Source organism: Atractosteus spatula, chromosome 20 (assembly GCF_055471065.1).
Source record: "Atractosteus spatula isolate fAtrSpa1 chromosome 20, fAtrSpa1.hap1, whole genome shotgun sequence".
NCBI lineage: Eukaryota > Metazoa > Chordata > Actinopteri > Semionotiformes > Lepisosteidae > Atractosteus > Atractosteus spatula.
In genome coordinates this window covers 9,405,526-9,430,051 of record NC_142725.1, presented here as the reverse complement: position 1 = coordinate 9,430,051, position 24,526 = coordinate 9,405,526, and the positions used below count along the sequence as shown (strand labels likewise).

Sequence of the window (24,526 nt, the reverse complement as noted above, 5' to 3'; positions counted from 1 at the left end):
AGTACTTGGGTCACAGAACTCTAAGAATAAAAACAGGGTGTGCCTGTAAATGGTTTAGGTGAACTAGTAAGCAATGCTCTTCTTTCTAGATTAGAATTCCCAATATAATGACCAGGTTACTAAAGTTGCCATTGCGCTTATTTTGAAAAAAGACAGGGGTATTAACACCAATGTCCTAGCTAAATTCGACTTTGGCTTTGTATTATCTGGCCTTCCTAAAGTTGCCCCTTAGTTTAGGTGAAAAATATCTTACTTCCTCTGCTGATCTACACTGTAGTGGGACAGCTGGTGCATAATCACTCCCACTCATCCCCCCTGCAGATGTTGCAGTTCTGTAGTGGATTAAGTGGGTCTCCTCCTGCAGCAGAGTGCGTTGAGATCTTTTGGATTATATTTTGGAATATTATTATAGTCTATTAAGACCTCAATATATGGGAATCTCTTCCAAGGTAGTCTAGTAGAGATCACTAATGCTTGCAATTACACTTTATAGTGTGGAATGCTGTCAAAGTGGAAACACCAGTAACTGTTAGGTCTATTGAGGTCCACCATAAAGGGTTTGGTTTTGATGGTTTGTGCTTTGAAAACTCACTGGTCTAACTCATATGGAAGAGTCTTCTTTATACAGTAGCTTTGCAGTCATGCATCATCCAGGTGGGGCTAGAGAGGAGGCCCAATTGCCTGTAAAGTGCTTTGAGTGGAGTGTCCAGAAAGGCACTATATAACTGTAAGGAATTATTAGTGGTATTATTATGCCAATATAAAAAGGGAATTTTGCTAGAAGCCATGTCAGATGAGAAGGAAAGCTCTCTTTTGGCCTGAGACAAAGGTGTACTGCAGGTTTTCTGAAAGACCCCTTGCATTAATGTGAACGTCCTGTACAGCAGCTAATACTTTTGTCTCACCCTCATCTTCTTGCCTTCACTCATACCTCCAAGGAGAACTTCGCTCACATTGCACATTTGCAAAAGTGCAGACAGGAGCGTGCACCACTGAGAATGAGACCTGAGCAGGAACACTGAGCACTGAGCAAGGACACAATAACGTGGTACAGCTAATGTGAAAAAAGCTTCCACAAGATGCCTTAGTTATTAAGCAAGGCTGACCGCTTCACATTCCAATCTGCATGTAAATGTTTGTCAAAGTGCGGCAGAGGATCCTGGTTAAGTCATCCTTGTAGAATTAAGCTTGATGACATCCTCCTTCATGCTATGATAGGCTGCCCTAAATTCTTGTTTGATTACACAGATCCCAAACAGAAAATGCACATATTGTCATCTTTACTTACGAGGCCAAAATATCTTACCGGTGCTAAATAATGCAAAGTAGGTAATCCAGATTTTATCTTTTGAAATAGCAGCTAGTACATTAAATATTTTTAATAGCAATATCACCCAGCAACTCACAAGTGGCAACCCACAGAAGCTAAGGCTGTGGCTGGAAGAGGTGCTAGTGGAGCCAGTAGGGGGCGCTCACCCTGTGGTCTGTGCAGCTCTTAATGCCCCAGTATAGTGATGGGGACACTATACTGTAAAAAGGCGCCGTCCTTCAGATGAGATGCAAAACTGAGGTCCTGACTCTCTGTGGTCATTAAAAATCCCAGGGTGTTTCTTGAAAAAAGTAAGGGTGTTACCCTGGTGTCCTGGCCAAATTTCCCTCTGGTTTTTACCAATCATGGCTTCCTAACAATCCTCATCTCTGAACTGGCTTCATCACTCTCTTCTTCTCCCCACTGAGAGCTGGTGTGTGGGGAGCGTTCTGGCGCACTCTGGCTGCCATCGCATCATCCAGGTGGGGCTGCACACTGGTGGTGGTGGAGGGGAGTCAAAGCTGTAAGCTGTGAAGCATCTAGAAAAGTGCCATGTAAGTGTAAGTTAAATTATTATTTTTGTTGTTATTATTATTTATAATGATAAGAATATCTTTATTTTTTAAAGACGTTTCCCAAATCCCTTTTAAATGTTACACCGTTTCAGTTTTCTCAAGTTCAGTTTTCTCCCCATTACATATAAATATTTGAAATGAGGATGAAGGGTACTATTTCTTACTTTTTACTATCTTAGGTTTTATTTAAAACAATTCACAACAGAGGACATAACTTCTTTATAGGATGCTAAGTCATATTAGTCTGTTGGGACTTTGCTGTGCTCAACAGTAAAGCTTCAATGGACAAAACAGCTGATAATGTGTGTCTGAATTTATGTTTTATACACACCACACAACAGCATATGGCACAACTAAAAAGACATCAAGTCCTCATTTTATTTCTCTGTTCTCTCTTACCGTCTTTTGTATTCCTGAACATGTTTATAATGTCATACTGTTCTGGCTTATTTCCTCTGATAGCAATCTGTATGATTCTTAAGTGCAATTTCTTCTACAACCACATTTTCATTTCAGAACTCAGCCACAGAATGATGTTCCTTTGGGCATGACTTGAGCACTGAAAGTAGAACAAAAGTACTAATGTATCTCTGTATGCATTTATTTCTTTAAGGTACAGTGCATAGATAACTGAATTAATTTATCCAGGTTACTTAAATCTGTCCTGTGCCTCTGAGGTGTGTAATTATAAAACAGACACTTTGTTTATACACAACATTAGGCAGCATTGTCTAACCTTCCATACAGGTAGAGGAAATATCGGATACAATTCTTTTGCAATGAAATACTAGCTTGACATTTATTTTGAGAGACACTTTTTTGGGATGGCGCCACCTTTGGAAGACAGTAATAAAAAAAGAGATGTTAGACACATCCAATCATCCAAGTCAGGCCCCTCTCCTTAACACATGCTATCAGCCATGGATACTGTAGATTCGCACACAAACTGTTTGGTGTTTGTTGTTGTCTCAGCTGTACAATCTCTGTGTCACAGTTCATGCTGCTTTCTATGTTATTGATTTAGAAAATTATGTAGGGTTAATACACCTCACCCAACTAAGCAGAAGGATATAAAACCACAAACTAAAAATCAATCCACCATATTTCTCTATACTGATCCAGGCCCCAAGGGGTGTGAGCTAAAGACACAATGGGAGATTTTACCTTCAATACTGCAAATGCTGTCTTAGTTAATTGAAACTGAAACAATGAAGAGGATTAGGAACCTATCTGGGAATACCCTGCTGAGATCAATTGTGAGGTTGAGCGCATGTGGTACACCTGCCAGACTCCTGCATGCTTTATTCAAACCACCTCCATCTCCAAAGAGATGGACCTGGTATTTGATGTTGTCTCTGATCTGTAGGAGATCAGGGTGTAATAACAAGTGAGCAGGACCAATAGGTTTGATTAACTGCCACAAATTCAGGTCCTGCTGTTCCACAATGCTGTATTGACACAACTGTTTCTTAACACATTCCTGCATAGCACATACAGTACATGCTGCAGTATGCCATAACAAAAACATCACATACAGTATACTGTATGAAAAGCAGAAGATTGAATTTTCTTTAATGCATTTTTGTTGTTATTGAGTCACGAATTGTGTCACGTAATCAACAGGATTATTCTCGCCCATTATTATTCTCACCTACAGTATTATCAGCAGTTTAGTCCTGATTAAAGGTGACTTCAAACACAGCGTCTGTTCCAGGCTGGAGCTAGTAAAATAAAAACAGCAGGCAGAATCCCGGCTGGCGTAATTCCGAATACCCCTGATGGACTTGTGTAGCCCATCTTTGTAGGTGTCCCTAGAGATGTATTTTAAGACATTGTCTTTCAAATTCTCTTAATGGATTCCATGTGCCACTAGACCTATAGGTTGCTGTGTAGTCAGGAGTAAAATGTGTGCAGGTTATAAAATAGCAATTTAAGGGCCAATTGCACCACAGTGGATTAAAGAAAGAATCAGTGCACACTTCAGTATTGTTTAATTACAAGTCTTGTTTTTATATTGATTGTTTCACAATGTCAATTGAGAAAGCCGTTTTAATTAGTCTGTGCCTGTCCTGTTGTGTCAGAGGGTTGATAGACTGGCTTAGACTGCATTAATCAGCGCCATAAGATTAAAACTGAAAGCAACGAAGCTGTAATCACCACTTTGATTTTAATACCCCCTCAAAACTAGTAGGCATTCAGAAATGATATATTAGCTTCTATAGAGGGCAGCATTTGGAACAAAATCATAAAGGTAGACATAGTCACTGACATGAAACTGAAATTGTAGACATGGATAACGATTACTTTCCTACTCAGTTTGTCAGACCACCTACTAGAGGGAATGCCAATATTGATGTAGTCTTACGAAACCATCCACACTGAGTGTGGAAAACAGAGCTGAGAGAAGCATTAGGGGAACTGTGATCATACAATGGCATGCTTTCAAGTGCATTTTGAATCTGTAAGTCTGAAACAAAGTTTTGGATGTTTAGAAAAGCAGTCTATGAAGGAATGAGACAGCTTGAAAGAAGTAAAATAGGTTAGATATAGAATCGGTAGAAAATGGACAGCAGAGCTTTCGAAATATTCTGCTTGAAGAGAAGAGATTAATTCCAAGAGGAAGGAAAACAAAGTCTACAAAGCCAAGGCCCAGATGCTTCAAGAAATCGATTACAAAAAGATCTAAGGAGAAATAAAGGGCTTTATAAAATAATTAAAGCTGAGCAGGATTTAGTTAAAGAACAGAATATCAAAAGGGCTGGGAGAAAAAATATTGCAATCTATCAAAAATATTTAAACACAATTCAAGGCTGGGTATATACCTGGTGGATTACATTTAATGTTAAGTGTGTAGACTGCTTAATACTGTTTAGAATAAACAAACAACAAATATAAAATAGGGAACACAGGGTGTCACAAAGCTACCTGCAAGCTGGGGTCTGCGAAAAGACACATCTAGATCAGGTCCGTGCGTCTCGGTTTGTGTAGAAACTGAAGAGAGGCTGTTCTTGAACTTAGCCCTGCACGTCTTCCGCTATGCACACAGTAATAAAAGTCTTAAGCGACGCTCCCTGCTTCTCCGATTCCCCCTTGCAAAGGGAGTTTGCAGGGCAATAGGTGTCTTTTGTGGGACTGTTGGGGCTGCTCCCTAAGGATTTATTACTGCCTGTGTTCTCATCGATTAAAGAAAAGCCATTTGACACCGCAGGTCATGAATGCCACAGCTGCCTCTGATTGCGTTGTGGTGGAGCAGGACCCTCAATCACAGTGTTATCACTCAGGCCTCCGCACGACCTCTCCCACCTCTCTCTTGTGGTGTGTGCTGCTAATGTTGTCAACAACAACAGCTCTGTTTCGTCTGCGCACTGCAGAGAGGTTGCCTGGCTAATCTCCCTAATCTCGGCTTCTAGACCGTCCAGCTTTTTTTTTTGAGAAAAAAGGACTCAATGAGTCACATCAAGCACAAAGATGATTCTGGCTCTCTTCATAAGAGATTAGTTTGCAACAGATATGATGTATGCATGATGGTGCCTTCATTTGTATCGCAGTTAAAAAAAAACACTGAGCGTGTACGCTCATCACACACCAGCTATCCGTGGGGAGGAGAGCAGAGTAATGAAGCCAGTTCAGAGATGGGGATTATTAGGAGGTCATGACCGGTAAAGACCAGGAGGAAATTTGCCAGGACACTGGGGTAACACCCTTTCATGACTTGGAATGATCCAGGAAGCTGCAGGAAAAGGGGTAATTTATATATAAGAGATATAAGATCACTTTATTGACCATATACAATTTCTTGTACTAGGAATTTGTCTTTTTTGGCATACCCCAACTTGCTCTCCATGAGGACAGGGAGACAGGGAGAGAAGCTTGGGGTCAGAGCACAGGATCAGCCATCTATACGGCGCCCCTGGAGCGGATGGGGTTAAGGGCCTTGCTCAGGGGCCCAAAGCAGTAGGATTCCTCTGCCGGCCGCGGGATACAAACCGGCAACCTTCCAGCCACAGGCGCAGATCCTGAGCCACAGAGCCACCGCACCGCCATCCATACTTAACTTAGATTAAGTATGGAAGCAAGGCATTAAATGCTTATACAGAGTTATACTTTGGTGGTCTTTGTCATCACTCCACTAATTTCATTCAGAGCTTGGTTACTCTTGAAGGGTTTCTATGACTTATAATAGTGATTGTAATAAAGTATTCTTCAAGATAAGCCTTACCTACCCCACACACTTTTCTACGTATGACACTATATATGACATTATGTCTAATGAGCGTCTTTAGCAGAACACATAAATATAATGACATTTATTTAGCACTTTTATTTTGACTTATCCATTTCGATTTTATTTAGCACATATTTACAATGACCTATTCTCAAGCTAATACCTCTGAATAGGATCGATCGCTGCCGATCAAACTGCACCACAGCCATTTTTGCGAAGATATGAGAGAAACCAAAAAACCTTAATGTCAGGGGATTTGCATGCAAAATAGCATCTATAAAAACCCCACACTGTTTCTCAGACTCAGTACTCCGACATACTGTATTTCAAGAGTGAACAGACATATGTCTGCTACAAGCAAATCTAGGAGACCCTAGACAGTTCATTAATTAAAATAATGTGCGTGGAATAGTACCTGAGGGAGAGGGCCACTGGCATTACGAACGGAACCCTGCACCTTGCTCTTAAATGAAGATGAATGAGGGAGAATATTAATTCTGTATCCTCGACTTACCAGCTTCCCACTGGGCAAAAAGAGTTTCATTCCGTTTTCTCCCAAATTCACAGTAAGAAACATGAAAAATACATCAATTTTACAAATGGTAAAAAAAAAATGGAAACTTGCAGAAGTCATAGTAAACTTTCGACTTGAAAAACTGACTGAAACTTATTGTGCCAGACATTAAAGTACGTTACAGTGCAAGCAGCCAGGAAGACTGTATTGACACCTTACTTAATAGAATGAACTAAATACATTGACAAAGGCTACTGTAGTTGATTCATGGAAATAATGTAAAGAAAATATAATTAAAATGCCTGGCAGGTGGCAGAGTTACCCTTTTAAACATCAGTTCTTATAACACAGAGGTTGGTCTTGAGGAAGAGGAAGTGCTGAAAATGTGAATCTTTAAAGTTTAACTTTTTGGGGGGAATTTTTTGAGAATTTTGGGAATTTTCAGTTGGGACGACTGCCCCCTGTGGATGTCAGTTCTGAGGAGATGGTACTTGAAGATGACAACAAAGGCTCAGATGAGGTTAACAGTATAATGGTTAAGTGCATTGGTGTGTCTGAATGTACAAATGGATTAAAGAATCCATTGGCATTCTTAAGAAATCCTCAGAACACAAATATAATGGCAATAATAAAAGTAATAAAAAACAATTACATAAACCTCACCTACAAAACAGTACTTCTTAAAAGTTTTCATGAAACTATGAAAATATATACAGTATATACTGTTTTATATATATTTAATCACTCAGGCACCCTGGGGATTGTCACTGAGTTTATTTCCATCTTTCACTGATTTCTCTCAGTATCTGTACTTTCAGAAAAACTTTAAAAACATGTAATATGAAACTTAAAGAAAGGGGTTTATGAACCAAGACTAATGTTGCTTAATGTTGGCATTCAAATGTTCTTTGTGATTTTTTTTTTCATTCTTTTAGGTTTAGATTTTCACTGAAAAATAAAACATGAAAAATGGATTTCAAGCATTATGGCGTATGTTAATGTATGAATGTGACCTATATTGATATTTATCAATATATTAATAATATCTCGATATTTGTCATACTGGACACTTGTCTTCACTATAGTTTGTGTGCTTATGCTGCTCAGTTTCTTGAGAAGACACACACTGGATCTTAACACAGAACAGCAATGAAGAAACATACCTTTTATCGTCAAGGAAGTGAAAATCAGAATAAAGTAACTACAGCAGATCCCTGAGATCCTTTCCAGAAGCAGGCATTTTTAAACCGTGAGAGCGAAGCACAGATTTCCTCAATAGGATCAAGGCACTTTGAATGTCATAATACTGTGGCATATTCAGGGTCCTGGGAGACAGTCCAGGGTCTATGGAGGTTAAATGCACATCAAACTAATGAACAAGAGAAGGAAATTCACCGTGGAGACAGTGCTTGACCATTTTTATTCTCTTACTGACCTTTTCTCTTCAAGTCATTTCACCCAAGATTGTACTCACACTGTATTCAAAGCACAACTTGAGAACTCACTTTCTAACTCCTCCTGCTCTGAGAGGGGGTGCCACAGTCCATGACCTGCTGGTGTTAAAAGCCCATGTTTAAAAGTAAGAAAACATAGAATGTCAATTTACAAAGCCCCTTTGGCAAAATCTCTGCCCAGCCTTTTCTGCTACGTGTTTATAGAAGTTCATAGGACAGATCTTACCATAAATTCCAAATAATATTCCTGCTGGACTTGTGTCTGGACTGCTCTTAGGTCAGCCCCGTGTTTGTTTCTGCTAATGCGAGGAAACAGTTTGAAAATCCGGCTCCAGGCTACTGTTTTTGTATCGGTATCCAAAGAAAGTCAAGGCCAGATATTTCCACCTGTCTCCTTCTCTAGCTCACTCAAAGTTTCACACATACCTGTTCTCTGTCATTAGAAAAGGGGGGGGGTTAGATTCAGCACATGTCACTTTTAGGCCATATATATATTTTGCTAGTGTTTAATCTAGTTCCTCTTCCTTTGAAACATTTGTACAGATTGGCACGGGGAGGCTTAGTGGAATATATCCTTGGGAGCAAGACGTCCACTGGGATTAAAGAGTTTATCAAGAGAATGAGCCGGTGTGTCAGCAAGGGTTTAAAGCAGAACATGTCCATAATGGGGCTACTGAAAGGGGGTGCTGACAGCAGAGCAACAGCACACTCATCAGGGTCTTAGTGCAATATTGATTCCTTACATCGACGCTTTTCATCCCCAAGTGCACCCTTTATACACCCCTGCAGTCCGGTTACCCCAGTGTCCTGGCCAAATTTCCCCATGGAAATAATGATAATCCCTATGTATGAATCGGCTTAATTACTCTGTTATCTCCCCTCTGTTTATTATTATTATTATTATTATTATTATTGTTGTTGTTGTTATTATTATTATTAATAATAACAATAATAATAACGAACCACATAGCAGTTCAAGATATATTAGAACAGTATAGTTATACACAATTTTATTACAGTACATACAGTAAAAATAGAGATCTTTAAAAATGATGTCAGCAGTTTGGGGAGTTTTAAGTGGGATGTTTAAATACCAGATTGTGCCAGCCTAGAGCGGAATTTAGCCACTGGGTTAAAACCCTCTGCCCTTCTTAACTGTGCCATGATCTTTAATGGCCACGTGGTCAGGACCTATATATCAATGTTTCATTTGAATGATGAGACGTGCTTCACCACAGGTCAGCATCCTGGGATACAAGATTAGAAATTATGGTCTGGAGGAAGAAGTTCACCTACTGTTTCCACCAACATCACAAGCAGCAGCAACCTGGGTTTCAGAGGAGGTCTCCCAGCCCAGTACTGACCAGGCTCCACCGTGCTAACGTCTGAGATCTGACCAGATCAGGCTACAAACCGGTAAAGCTGATGTCTCAGTAGGAAGGGGGGGAGACAGCAGAGCAGTGTTAAGACTCAAGTCTTCATCTTTTTGTCCACACCAGGGTGGACCACTCTCCTGACTTTTGCAGCACACTTGCCTGTAACTGCCTTCTTCCACATACCACAGCCCAGCTACCTTTGGCTTTGCCGGAACACACTCAAGAGCAGCTGTAGCAAAAGTAAGTTAAGCCTTTTATTTTGTTAAATAATAACAGTGCTGCCCCCTCCTGGAAACTTGAATAGAATCCTTTGTCTAGTAATTTTAAAATCCCAAATCCTTTATATACAACCTTCATATAACCTCAGCTCTACCTTAAGCAATGATGGCATTACAAACCCTTTGTTTGCCTTTTTTCTCGTTTTTGCCCGTCTTCTTCCTAGGCCCGAGCTGGCTACAGCGTGACCACATGTCCTTCCTTTTATAGCCAGACTCCTGTGGACAGCTGGGTGGTGTAAGGAGAGGCATACTCACTCTGCGCAATTTTGGCCAGGTGCAGGCGATTGACCCAGGAGATCTTGCTGAGGGGGTTGGGGGTATTGAACACCACCATGAAGCTGACGGGCCGTCCCGACCTAGAGAGAAGCACATTACAAAGCGATTTCAGCTAAAATGTTTTGTTGATCTACAGCAAAGTGTGGGATTCTAACTGACCTGGGTAGGCATGCCTTGTTTGACTCTGGCTATAACTAGTTTAGCTATCAAGCTGACTCTGTGATTTTCTCAGACAGCTGGACATGAGAATACACATTCTGTGACTGGTATGAAGGCACTTTTACATTCTGTGGTTAAATACAAGTTCTGTGCTTGTCTTGACATTTATGGTAACACAAGAGATTGGCCAGCGATGTACTTAACTTATAAAAAAGAGCATTGAGAATGACTGTATTTAGAACATAACGGGAGAAGATCCACTTTTGTGTGTCTCTGTCCTTGTCTCTAAAAATGGCCTTTCCGTACGAAATAAACGCATTTCAAAACACAATTTGCATTGTGACTTGACGTCTTGCATCCCTGCAAAAGTCCTGACACCGTCTACTGTAGGTCAAAATATTTGTAAATAGATTGGCTGCACACTTGGAGCTATTTTAGGAATGGGTTGGTACTGGTTTGCTGCTGTATGTCAGTGCAGAGATGTGAACACTGGTGAGTCTGTTGTGTTACTTTGTCTCCTGTGCTGCACACTGCTGCACCTTAGGTTCAACTGAGGTGGATCTCTGGGTCCAAAGTGCACAGTGCTCACTAGTCAACACCATGGTTTGAGGGCAAAACACGCCCAATTTTATATCCTCCTTTAAATTCCAAAGAAGACTAAAAACTACTATCATGGGGAAAAATAACCTTTTCCAAATTAATTTTTCCACATTTGAAGTGTTGTTTTTTTAAATCTCTTACAGAAGATCAGGAAAATCAGCTTTGGCTACAGAGAAGAACTCCTTGAGAATTGCCCTGTGTGTTTCTTGCAATCCACTGCTGGCATTTGAAGTGCACTTAAGACGCTGACACAGGTTTTGAATCTGATGTCATATAGTCATATGCGAGAAAAGGAAACAGCATATATATTAAAACCAAGTGTCATATTAATACACTGAATGAAGTGCCCATCATACAAGTACTGAAGTCAAAGCAGACAAAATAACTAATGTGGCCTTTTCCCAAGCACAGAGCAGTATAAACATCCTGTAAGTCAATGGTGTCCTTACTTTAATTGCTCAAAAGTGCACATGCATACTAGGCAGCTGATTTAGACTTTGGCAAGTCAATTTATTGATTATTACAGTTTCTGTTTACGCATGTGGTAAAAGCATTTACTAAGGATATGCTTTCAATGAAACAAAAAAAAAACCTCAGGGATCTCAGACTGTTGCCATTTGACCTTGAGCATAATGGAGTTACCCCAGAAAAGAATATGCTGAAATGAAGTGTCACCTTTGTGAAGTGTTGCATCTCTCACTCATCCACAGTGTCCTTTTCCCCAGATTCCCTGGCCAGACCCATAGATTTCTATTAGAGCGTCTAGCTACTCACATCTGCCCATTTGTCACTCTACCTAATGCCGTTACTGCTAAAGAGGCTCTTCGCATCCAGGCAAACGCAGGCAATTCACATTCAGGCATCATTAGAGGGTAATTGACTGGAGAATGGTGCTCGGCAGAGAATGCACTTCTGTCATCCCTGCTCACAGCCTGTTTTGCATTCATTTTACTGCGAGAGAGAGAGATCAAGATGGTCATGTTGCTTATTTAATTTGGTTTCTCAGGAATAATGTGTGCTCTCTTCTCCTTCCACATTCTCTTATCCTGCAACTGAAATACACAGGAACGGGCTATGCACCAAAGGAGTGAGGATCAGCAATTAGTACCAAGCGAATTCAGAGGACTTCAAATTCCCTGTACGCACAACGTGTACTTGACAGAAACAGTGATTCTGATTCTGAGGGGTAGTAAGGGCCTCTAGGTCTGTTGCACAGCAACTCTAAAATCCCACAGTGCGCTAACGAAAGAAAAAGAGACACAACATTTCTCAATAATCACACTGCAAGGAGGAAACATGGGCTATATTATATTGTACAAAAGTAGAAGCTCATGTAATGTCAATGGACAATGCATCACAAGAATATGCAGACAGATTAAATGTTGCCTGTTTCTTCATTCCACAACTCATCTAATTGCGTGTTATTTGAGTTTTTTGTCTCAGAATGGTTTGATTATTGCAATGATATTAGAGTGTCTCGCAACTGAATGGCGTCACAAGAGATCCCGTATGATGAAAGCATTTTATTTGCCTTTGTCGTGCTTTGGACAATAAAGGTAGGCAGAACAGTGTGGGTTCCAAGATGCTGCCCACTGGTTTTAATCTGTAACTGAGATTAAAACTGTAATGATTAAAACTGTAACTGTAAATGAAACAGAATGGCATCTGTGAATAGTGCCATTCTCAGCCTCAGTTCTGCTTTGCAGTCTCACAATCCTGAAGGTGAAGCATTGAAACATTTGAATGAATTGTGCAAAGTTTAGAACTGAGTGGTATAATAATAATAACAGTTAAGTGTAATTGCATAGCAATCATAGACCCTGACAGTTCATAAGAGACCATTTTATTTAGATCACTCAGGCAGCCTATTGTGACTCCCTTGTGCTACAGGCAAATAGAATATTTCCTTTCCTGGCATTTATAACACCAAAGAAGAGCTTTTCATTTCCCTCAGAACATGCACAAGACAGGGGCCGTGAAACCTGTCTGACCTCAGTGAACACCTAGGGCATACAGGGATAAAGCTTTTACACAGGGTTTCATGGCTGGTTTGCTCCAAGTAGGAATTCAAACACGAGGAAGTTAAGTGTTAGATGAATCTTGGGAGGATTTCTTAAAAGTTTAATGTTTCTTTTTCATTCTGCAACATGAAGGGCTGGCTTTTCCTTCTTCAAGAAACAGGACAGCAAACCCGATAGAACGACTTTGAGCCCTTGTCTAGAGTCCTCTGGCCTAGCTGGCTGTAGTCTGCTGTGTAAGGAGTACTGTAAGAGGAGGGGAGGCTACCCGAGTGATGGATGAACAAGCATTTCCTTTTTCCTTCGACAAGCCCTAGCAGACGCTCCTTGTATCCATTAATCCTGCCTACTACACCATAATGATCCCACTTTCTTGCTCCATTGCTTCCTAAATGTTAGGAAAAAGTTTGCAGAGTCACTCTCAGTTTTTATAACACTCTTTAACTGTAACAGGCCAGTATCTTTGTATTTTTTTAGTGGAAATTTCTAGTGAGCCCTGGATGCATGCTTGTCCTGCTGTTTTGGGGGCTGCCCATCGTCCAACCTCAAAGGTTAAATATTCTTAGGCTAAATAAAGAGCACATCAGGGGTGAGGGAAGCATGTGGCTCAATATCTCGGCCCCTGCTGTTCTGAGGCAGGTGAGTGCTGTAACACAAGCCAAGTGCCCTCGTCGAGCGGCTGGTCAGAGCCGCGCTGCGCCCCGCGGTCTGCTGCGTTAACCTCGGGCCAAGACAGGCAGCGGGGGCACCAGCTGCACTGCCACAGTGCCACCTGCTCACCCAACCCAAGGCAAGCACACTGCCACCACATGGCACATCAAGGAGCCCTGAAAGGCAGAAGTAATTAAACTAATAGCAGGATCACTACAGCCCTGCTCATCTCCAGAACTCAAAGAGACGTACCGCATCTGCCTGCAGACCTGCTTGTTTATAGAATCAGCTACCTGGTGTTGGTTGACGACTGTCTTCAATTCCCACTTTTCTGCATTTTCAGAGAGGAGAAAGTCTGCTAGTATAAAGCGTGTTTTTCTATTCCCGATAAATTGGGAAGACGTCTAAACTCGAAGAACCTGTATGGCAATCTCATGGCACCAGGCCTGAGCTATGCTGAGGCTTGTCACTGAGACAGTTTTTGAAGTTGTTCATGTTTGCTCCTGTGAAAATGGCATCTTCCAATGAACAGATTCAGCCCACGCATGGAGGCATGGAGGCTTCAAGAATTATGGCAGTTTCGATGGTGTTGTGTGTCGCACCTGGCTGTGACCGACAGCTGATAGACCAGATTGTTCCTTTGATACTGGTGAATATGTAGTGATTATTTCACGGTATTTGCAAAGACGCTGGCAGCAATGCCACTGCTAGTTGAGCAGATCTGCTGCCCAGCCTGTTGGTGTCGGATCAGACTGATGTGAACTGCTGCCAGCCACTCGGCTATATCTGACCCCCTCTGGTTCAGTCTATAAACAATCCTTTTTGGGTGTCCTCTGTTCTAACTTAACCCAGTTCAGGGTATCAGACAGTATCCTGTCTTGTAAGTTGAACACAGCACAAGATCAAACAGCACCATGATTTATAATACTTCATAATATCCCATGTGCTAGGTGGGACATATTTGACTGTTCCAGAAGACAACACTTAACATGTATATTAACAGCCTGCAGCACCTGGAACTTTTTACCAGAAGCTAAGAGCCCTGACCAAATGACCAAATCCCTGACATAATCAGCTCGTGACATTGTATATTGCTTCACAGTTCTTGGTTAGTACATTTTAAAGTTTTTCCTCGACTTTCTACTGTAATAATAATTTGAAGATCAGCATTCAGAAGAAGCAGATATAATAAGCTTTTGATCCCAGTGCATTAAAAGGTAATGTGCTTTGTACCAGCTAAATCTGTGTGGCCTAACACAATGAATCCATCCTCTCTATAAGGCTAGTTCATCATCAGAACACTAAGGCACAGAGACATAAAAATGTTCACAGCCTACTATTTACTTTAAGTGTTTGATTACAGACTGTTTCAAGTTATGGATGAGGCACGTCTATCAAGAGCTACAGTAGATTCTAGAAATTGCGGCATGCATCAAAACAGTCCATTCCAGCTTCAGTATAGGTCAGATTGTTGTTAAATCCAAAAGTTATGCTTTGTGACTTTTCCAAAGCAGGCACAAAGTTTTCATAATTATCCTGCGTTTGGGCTTGCAACACAGTGGGTCTGATAGTGTGAGCATAGAGACCAGTGTATTGCAAAAACTATACCACCTTGAAGCTTAATCTCAGTAGCTAAATCCTGGTCAGCAGCTAGATGAGAGCTTTCTAAAGCAACTGTATTTCTTGCTTTAGATTATTGCAATTAGTACTGGCACTGGTGTTGTGAAAGCAGGTGACATTTGTTCATCTTGATAACAGATTCTAAACTCATACCCCAGTATAGCAATAGGGTTGCAGAACTTGCTAAACTGTAGGTTAAAGGGTGGTACATATACATTGTAAAATAGATTTCTGTCCGAAGAATGAAAATGAAAGGCCTCATGGCATTTTTCACAGAAGAAGCAGTTATCATGAAAATGACACTGGATTTTTAAGGGCTTCTTTTTAGGAATTGAACAATGCATAGATAATTCACAGCATTTGTTACTTTAACAGCTGTAACAACACTGTGCTTTTTGTTTCTTATAGTGTGTATGTTGTCAGATTCAAAGTGAGTAAAAAGGTTAAAAGAATAGCAAACACAGACTCACAGAGGCAAATTAATCTTTTTAGTCTTAAACAAAGGATGAGACTTGATACAAGTATTCATAAATCTGGTAGACAAAATCAGGTACAGCCACAGCCAGCAAAGAGAGCTATTGACAGCTGTGGAAACATGAAAGTGTGGCCAAAAGTGGGAATTCACAGAAGGGCTGTGAAAGTCTGGAACAAACTACATAACCACATTACTAAGACTGATTCCCAGGGATCACAATAGGGTTGCATAAAATCCTCAATCAGCTATTAGCAACAAAGAAAGTAGTATTTCTGAATTATTTAGGTGAGGCTTTTTTCTATCCTCCCCCAGACACAATCAGGCCCTCAGGATACTCACTTATCAGGTTTGCCTGGAACCAGCAAGCGCAGACGGCACTTGTTAGCACACTGGATCTCATCCTCTTTGATGCGGATGAGCCTCTGTAGGGCCAGACACCAGTCCTGAGCCACTGTTGAGTTTAGGTTCTGCATAGAAACACACCAACATAAGTCTGCAGAAAACTGAAAGCAGCCTCCTCTACAGCCGGATTGAGAGGAAGAGAGAGACAGAGTGTTAGAGAATAGAACAAGCGGGGCTTCTGTGCAGCTCAGCCGCAAGAGGGGTTTTCTCAAACAACAGCTTGAGATGTTTAGTCCAGTCATCATTGGTTCAAGCTGCCGTTATCCGACTGTGACAGGGATTATGATGACCCAATTTACAGAAGAGCAAGAGAAGGAGAAAAAGAGAGTTACAGAGAGAAGGTGGAACAGCGACTCACAGAACACCACAAACTGAGTGCGACAGGGTGTGAGAGAAGGAGGTCAGTCGTCCAGCTCACCTGGTAAGAACCCTGCAGTGTGCCAATCAGCTGGGAGACGTCTTCCACCACAGCCAGGTCATGCTGCAGCTCCTGCAGTTCCTGGTAGAGCCTGGGTGGACCCAGGAACACTTTGCCTGCATCACAAGACACAGCAGTCACGTAGAAATCCATTGGAGTTACAGCATCTGCATGGCTACCTTCTTTGGAAAGTCGAGCTTCAGCCCCCAGATTTCATTCCTATTGTTACGAGTACACATAGTACCTAAGTAAGGAACTGTGTCAGCATGCGTAGGCTGCAAAGGAACAAGTAAAGTTGTATTCCTGCTGAAAAGAGAAGGAAAGAAACACAACGTTTCGGCTGCGGAGCCTTCTTCAGGTGTGACAGGCTGTGGAAGGCTCCACAGCCGAAACATTGTGTTTCTTTTCTTCTCTTTTCAGCATGGAATAAACCTTTACTTGTTCCTTAGTACCTAAGTATGCTGCCTAGGGAATTGAACAGAGTTTGTTAATCCATCTATCAAAAGTTTACATAAAGTGTGCCTTGTAGGATCCCAGTAGTTTCATAAGGCAGTAGCGAGCATCTACCTTATTATATACATAGTGAACGTCTGCCTTTATTTACCGTTGACTTACTGCCTGTGATGACAGACCAGAACAATCATGCCTAAAGTAGTAATATTTTAGTACTGTCACCTTATTGGATGGCTTCTAATCAAGAAAGTTTTGAAGAGCAGTAGGATTTAAAAGAGCATTCCACTTTCAAACTACTGTAGGCCATACTTTCATTGATCTTTGAGAAATTGTGAAAACCTAAATTCATCAGTTAGATGAACTATTAACATTAGTGATCGATACTTGATGGACTGATCCCATTGTTTGTTGAGCTACGGCAGCGCAATTCAATACAGCAAAATGAAGAACGTTTCAAATCACACGGCCACATTGCTTAGAAAAGGCAGCACGGGGTGTCTCATTAAAAATAAAATGCTTCATCGAATCAAATCAAAGTTCCTTTGTGTGCATTCTCTCTGACCTTACATCCGCCTCATAGGGAATCGATAGCTTGTTTGCTTTCTGCAATTTTTGCTTTCCTGCATTTCGGCAGCGCAAAATGAATTGTGTAATTTAATTGAGACAGGAGATGTGGCTTCTAGGTTATCTTACTATTTTTCTATTGACAGATAATAAAGTATGGTCACATGCTATACCATTTACTACAGTCTTCACAGAGTGTCTGTTGGTCTTAGAGCTAGGTAATATCAGCAAAGACGATCCCAAGGATTGTCATCTTCAAGGGGCACCATAACCTTTTAATTTAATGGGATTTTTAATGTAGCCAGCAGACATATGTAATCCATACACTGGAATCAATATCCACTCAATCTGAATACCAAACCTGTCCAAGACCTATGGGGATCTCTGTCAGAGTTGTATGTTTTATTCTCCATAAATAAATTTGGAAACTTCAGAGTGGTACTTCAGCCACCCAAATTCCTGTGACTTTTAATCTGACATTTCAATTCCCCCAAAATAGCCTTCACTTGGTCATCTCTAAGGCTGCCACAGGAGTCCAGCCACACGTGACTGAGCCAGATAGTTCTTGCACCCATCAACAGCTGATAAAGAGCTGTAAAGCAGAGTCTCAGCCTGCACAAACCCATCCTGCACCTGTAAAGAAGGTACCTGTTAAAGAGTCAAAGTGCTGGGGACTTAGTCACTTTTGCAAACTGCCCTAGGGAAACAAAACACAGCATGTTCTCGTGCTCACTCTTCATAAACCCCCAGCTGCAGAAAAGAGCTTTATCTCTGATCTTTATACAAGGCTGAAAATAAGATCACTGAAAAACTGTCACGCTTCTACAACAGCCAAACCAATACAGAGACAAACATACACTGCAATTGTAAATTCACAGCCATTTAAAATACCTGTTTACAGCCACATTGGCTGGATTATATTTATTTAACCTCTTTACCTCAATAAAACTAGCACTGTGTTACATCCTGTCCTGCATCTATTACAGCCCCGTCTAAGGCACAGAGTGCAGCACTGGAACATTAGGGTGAAAAGCAAGACTGAGAATACAAATCTTATTTAATTTCTTCCAACCCAGTTCCAGACCTTGGGGGGAAAGTAAAGAGATCTCTGGAGATTCAAAGCAGACTGTCCTATTTCATCCATGAATTAGGGCACTCAGACCTTCAGGAAATGAAAAATGAGTCCATTTAGGGCAGGAGCTAGGGAGTGTACCATCTGATACTCCGCAGATTGACAGCAGCGACTGAGAGAGCTGTGGCTGTCTCTCCATCTCTATAAATAAACAGCAGTGACGATTCATTCCTGCAGTAAATGGGAGATTCGGACAATTTAGGAAGAAGCGGCATCAGGAACCACTGATTAAAGCTGTTGCCACCGTTGCATAACTAAGCACTGCTTTTTAAGCAGGTCATTACTGCTTTACCGATCCATTGAGACGGTCTCGTTCTCTGAGTTTTAATGATGCTGTCACTCGGCATAGCCTTTCGACGTTTTCTTATGTGCTCAGCTAAACGCTGCTGCACTAATTCACCTGGCAACCTTAATATTTCTCATAATGCCCAGATTTATGAGCTTATGTTTGAACAGCCTCACAGGGTGTTGATTCCAAGTTGTCTCCTAAAAGGAACGATATGCAAAACACCAGTTTCTTCTGTTTCTTTCATTATTCCGCTTTGTGTAGCAGATAAATACATTTTGCATTTTTCCCCTCACTGATTTCCAAATACTAATTATTTTCCATTGGAAGAAGCTGAGATTTCCCTAAGTTTTGGAGCTCAGAAAAATGCTGGGGAAAGCATTCTAGTACAGAAGTCTGCTTCCTGGAGCCCAGAACAAGGCCTTGTAGACCTCTTAGCACTCTTGTTTCATAACCCAGGGTCATGGACTCAGTTCTGGCCTTGGGTGCCGGTGTGTGGATAGAGAGCATGTTTCCCATAGTTTTAGAGGGTACTGACCGAGTCCTCTTACCAGCAGCTACTGTATATCACCCTGCAACTCAAAGCTGGAAACCTACTGAAGCTTGGCAGGTGTGAGCCTGGCCAGTACTTGGATGGGAGACTCCTGAGAAAGCTAAGGCTGCTGCTGGAAGAGGTGTTAGTGGGACAAGTAGGTAGGGGGCCGCTCACACTGCTGTCTGTATGGGTCCTAATGCCCCAGTATAGTGACGGGGACACTATACTGTAAAAAGGTGCTGTCCTTTGGAAGAGATGTAAAACCAAGGTCCTGACTCTTGGAGGTCATTAAAAATCCCAGGGTGTTTCTCGAAATAGTAGGAGTGTTACCCCGGCGTCCTGCCCAAATTTCGCCGTGGCCTTTACCAATCATGGCCTCCTGATAATCCCCCTCTCTGAATTGGCTTCATCACTCTGTTCTCCTCCCCACTGATAGCTGGTGTTTAGGGAGCGTACTGGCGTACTCTGGCTCCTGTCGCATCATCATTGGTGGTGGAGGGGAGTTCCCCTTACCTTTTCTACTACTATGCTCTCCTTCTAATAACTCCTATTAATTGGCTACTTTAAATTACTAAAAAAATGCTACCTTCTTATCTTGCTATGACCAAATATTTGGAGTTACTTCCTCCTACACCCCATTCGCCATGTGTGGTATGTCTCAGACTGGCAGACACTTGGTTATATACTTACTATATACAGTATTCTGTGTCCATACATGTGTAGGAGGGCTTCAAATTTAGCTACTCTATAATCAATAAAGAAAATTGACCTTCTCATATCTGTTTTTAGTTCAGTAAGAAGCACATAGTTACGCACTTAAGTCTAAAAGTAATCCACTTTGAATACTTATTATTATATTTCAAAAATAAAAGGACTATTTTCCATTTACAGCTTGATGCGCTTTGTGGGTACCTGGAACACTGGCACTGCCCGGTCTCTTGAAGCCACTGTGTTGAAAAAGGGTTTCTTTGTTCTGGGTAGTGCCCTCTTGCCCAACCTCCACTACCTGCACCAGCAGCAGGGGGGCGCTCCACTTCATGGCATACTTTGGGCCAACTGGAACAAGGCTGCTGAGGTCAGGTTGCCCCCTAGTGAAGAAACAAGAGATATACTAGCGACGTCGGGACAGACGATCTGCTTTCTACAGTGCAGGTTCCAACAAAAATGCTGAAAGATACATTTAATCAACATGAAAAGTGTCAGGCATAAAAAATGAAATTTTAAAACCTTCTGATCAATTCCATTAAACATAAGTGTGAGACCCCCAATGGTTATATGGCATCATTACTATTCATGTATTCCCCTAATCAAGAGCTATCAGTGTTCTGATCAGTTCTCCAAGATTTTTAAACTGAGGACAAACTTGGTACCAGGGGAATACAATTGTACAAAATAATGAAACATATTTCAGTGCAGTAATTATTTTTTAAGCTTAAATGAAATGCTTTGAAAGATCACTCACTGTGATTAGAAATTAGCTAGGAAAGGTACAAATTACATGCACACTTTTCCTTTTATCCAATACTCAGTGCCAGTACGTTTCATTGTTGATATCGCTGATGGGGATAAAGAGTGAAGTGGGTATTCTTTTAAGGTAGTGATCTTTCAAGACAGTTCTTCTAAGCGTGTAAAGGAGTTATATCTGGGTATCTTGAGAAGCACCACTAAGCATGGTATATACTGTACTGTTCTAACTCGATTTCTGCTTTTGATGTAGAGGTGATATTTTGACACATTATTATCACAAGGCAGTAAGAAGCTGTGGAGGGCCGAGATGTGAAACTGACTTGACGTTGATGTTGGCGCAGATGAGCGTGTCGTTGAGGAGGAAGACCTTGCGCTCCTTGGACTTGAGGACCTGCCCCTTGTCTCCGTACACCGTCTCAATCAGCGTCTCGCACAGGATCAGCTGCCTCTGGTCCGAGCTCAGCAGCTGCACGGGGACAGAGACACACAGCTCCATCAATCCACGGCAAAAGGCTGCCACAGTGGCTTAAAATTGCTCGGGTCTGGTGTCTTATCATTCCATCCATCTATCATCTATCCATCCATCCATCCATACATCCAGTTCCTAAACAGTTTTTCCCAGATGGAGTCAAGGGGCAGCCAGTGAGCTACGGCCTCAAGGCAGGGTTACCAAGATCATGGGACGCCAGTCCATCACAGTGCACACCCACAGACGCAAACACACACGCACTCACACCAGGGCCAATTTTCTTAGACGCCATTTAACCCGCCAGTATGTTTTGGGACTGCGGAAGGAAACCTGAGCGCCTGGAGGAAACTAATGTGTGCACAGGGGAAAACACACAACCTCCACACAGACGGCACCCCAGGGATGGACTCCTAGAGCCCTAGAGATCTGAGGCTCCAATGCTTACCACTGCAGCACTGTACTGCCTTGTATTATTTTTAGGAAGCCTAGATAAATGGAGCAGCTCCACAAAAGAGTGAACTCACACGTTACAATGCCTGGCAAAATCGTGCATCCCAAACTTCTGTCCCACCTGGGCAGTCTGCATGCATAAAAGGTTTCAGCTTTTAAAAGCCTTTCCTGTCCTGGTCCCATGAACCTATTTCTGAGCAATCCATAACGCGAGGAAAAGAATATGTAAAAAAAGGACTTTTGCCTATTTAACTGAATCTCAGAGATGTAGATTTAACAGGTCTGCCGTAGTTCATTTCCACTCAGATCAGCTCATGCCAAATCTGTCATTGTTTCTGGGCTTCACCACTTTCTTTCTCCTACATTCAGAGTGCCCTCTAGGGGAAATAACAGGCTGAATCACGCGGCGCTGGGTATTGCCAAACACGAAGACGTACCTCTCTGTTAATGCTTCCTGACATTCCCTGATAACTGACAAATCAGCCCCAGTCAAAGCGTCTAGAATTGTTATTATTTCAGTTTTATTTTTAGAAGGCTTTTGTGCACCATGGAGCTCCTGTGACACCGCGCTTTTTCTGCAGTCTTTGGAATGCCCTTTTCTACTGTGGCATGCAGCTGAAATTGACAAACTCATTTCTGAAGGAGTTGAACTTTTTGACAGTTTGTGACCAGTGGTTGAGGGGTGTCCTGCTTCCACTCCCCAGGGGATCTCTGCTACCTGCAGTGCAGAGAAGTCCTCAAATAACATTCTACTGTCATAAGTGGGGTGGCTCATGTAACAATAGAGGATATGGGAGCAGCTGACTTGTTGATTGCACCAACAAGATTGTAATTCAAAGCAATTCAAGGGTAAAACATTTCCCTTTACAAATAAACAACATATCACAAATCAATACCCTTAACCACATACAAGCACTCACCATTACAGAGTATAACAAATACATAATGTTACATTACGCAGTGAATAGACAAAGAATATGTGTGTACCACTTCAAAGATACTGTACAAATCTGACTTTCAGTTTGCTACTCTCATTTTTGTTGTCTCATTATTAATCAATTTCAATTTCTTCATAGTGAGAGAAGAAACACCAAACCTCCTGGAAAACCATCCAGAAGAGTTCTCCTTGTGTCTCATTCTTTCACCGAGGTCTTCTGGTAACATTACGACTGTGTGTTGAGTAATGGCATATGAAAAGAAATGAACAGAATGAATAGAAATGGATGACATAGGGTTTTTTAAATAAGCAATGATGTTCTTTCAGAATGTTGGCTTGTCTTGCAGAAAGATAACCACTCCATTCACTCTGCCAGTTGATCAAGATCAAGTGTTGCAGCTGAAATGGTTAGGACAGACTCTACAACATGTCCATTTTGAGCTTAAGCCAATCAGTTTTCGCTCCCGCCAGGATATTACCGTGAGTATGCATGGTGACACACTAAGTCATACTGCTGAAGGACCCAACAAGGAATGGGACAGCTGCTTCTCCAAAATGTGAAAGACAAGCCAAAAGAAACTAGCCTAGGAATCCCCACTGAAAGCCCTGTCAAAACCATTTCAAGACTACCACAAACATTTTGTTTTGAAAAATAACAATGTACTACCGCTGTTTTAACTAAAAAACAGCTGATGTCATGGTGCTGTACTGCATTTTCTATACTGAGCATTTAATCCTGCAATAATGTTTTAATCACTGCCAAATGATTATCTTCTCCCTGAGAGGGGAAATTTCAATGAAGTAGGGTTGACCAATTAAATTAAATCATGCCTTTAATCTTGACCAAAGCTAGCTGTGTAAAGCAACAAATTTGCCCTCTACAACTCAAAGGCAGTCTTTTCTTCAGCCATCAAACCACAGTCAGTGTTAGATACCAACTCTATACTCCAAAATAGATTATATTTAACAATTGAAATTAGTATTGAGCAGATTCCCAGGAATTATAGTTTTTTTTTCTGAACAACACCTCCAAGATTTCTGGATGTGTGTTCTTTAATCTTCATTTGCATGCAGACACAAATGCAATGTCAGATGTCCAGCAGCCAGAAGTCTTTGTATGGACATTTGAACCCTGTCTTCCTGACTGCCTAGCAGTGTCTGATTCATGTGGAGAACAGACTTTGAACCTGGATCATTGTGATGTGATCCACATTAGAATTGTCCCACAAAGCACCAGTGAGCTAAAGGCATTTGATCAAACAGCTGCAATTAAAACAGACACTAAACAAAATCCTAGTTTTAGATATCGGCAATGGTCTTAATCACCTCATCATAAAGGCCTTCCAAATCATTCACGTTTACAATAAAATGTTTCATTTATCTCCTGATTATCTTATTTAAAAATATATTAGGATTTCCTAAAGCTCCATTATATTAATGGAAAAATAATGTTCAGAAGCAAGCTCTACTGCACTGTTCAGTCAGGCAGTGATCAGCAGTATTGAATGAGACTAGTAAACAACATTATCCCCAGTTGCGGCTTACAGAACACTTACAGTTACAGAACAATGCATATAACTGATGTACAGTGTATAAAATTTGTTTGTACATAGGCACATACGGTGTTGTTGGATTTTATTGAACAAAAACTCAGCATAAGAGGGCAAGCACAATTCTAAATCGTCCGGATCGATACAGGTTAAAGAGCATTTTTATTCATTCCAACAGGTGAAATCTTTCCTAAAATGAGGACTACAGAAAGAGCAAGAGCATCATTATAGCACCATTTAAGCCAATGATTTTTCAAAATTATTTTCTCTCCTTGTTGCAGAAAATGGGTTTCTTGTCTGTGTTGTGTTGTCTTAAAGCGATTAAAGAACTGC

At 41.3% G+C, this 24,526-nt stretch overlaps 1 protein-coding gene across 6 annotated transcripts in view; it reads right to left on the bottom strand.

The window, feature by feature from the left end:
- LOC148817499 (rho guanine nucleotide exchange factor 10-like protein) overlaps positions 1-24,526 on the bottom strand; it is a 136,793-nt gene that overhangs the window by 53,413 nt on the left and 58,854 nt on the right. For all 6 annotated transcript variants that reach the window (XM_088937853.1, XM_088937852.1, XM_088937854.1 and 3 more), the window contains 5 exons: positions 21,108-21,253; positions 20,233-20,408; positions 16,351-16,466; positions 15,870-15,997; positions 9,987-10,087 (listed from right to left, as the gene is read on the bottom strand). In XM_088937853.1, coding sequence (XP_088793979.1) covers positions 9,987-10,087; positions 15,870-15,997; positions 16,351-16,466; positions 20,233-20,408; positions 21,108-21,253 — 667 coding nt within the window. The remainder of the gene's footprint in view (positions 1-9,986; positions 10,088-15,869; positions 15,998-16,350; positions 16,467-20,232; positions 20,409-21,107; positions 21,254-24,526) is intronic.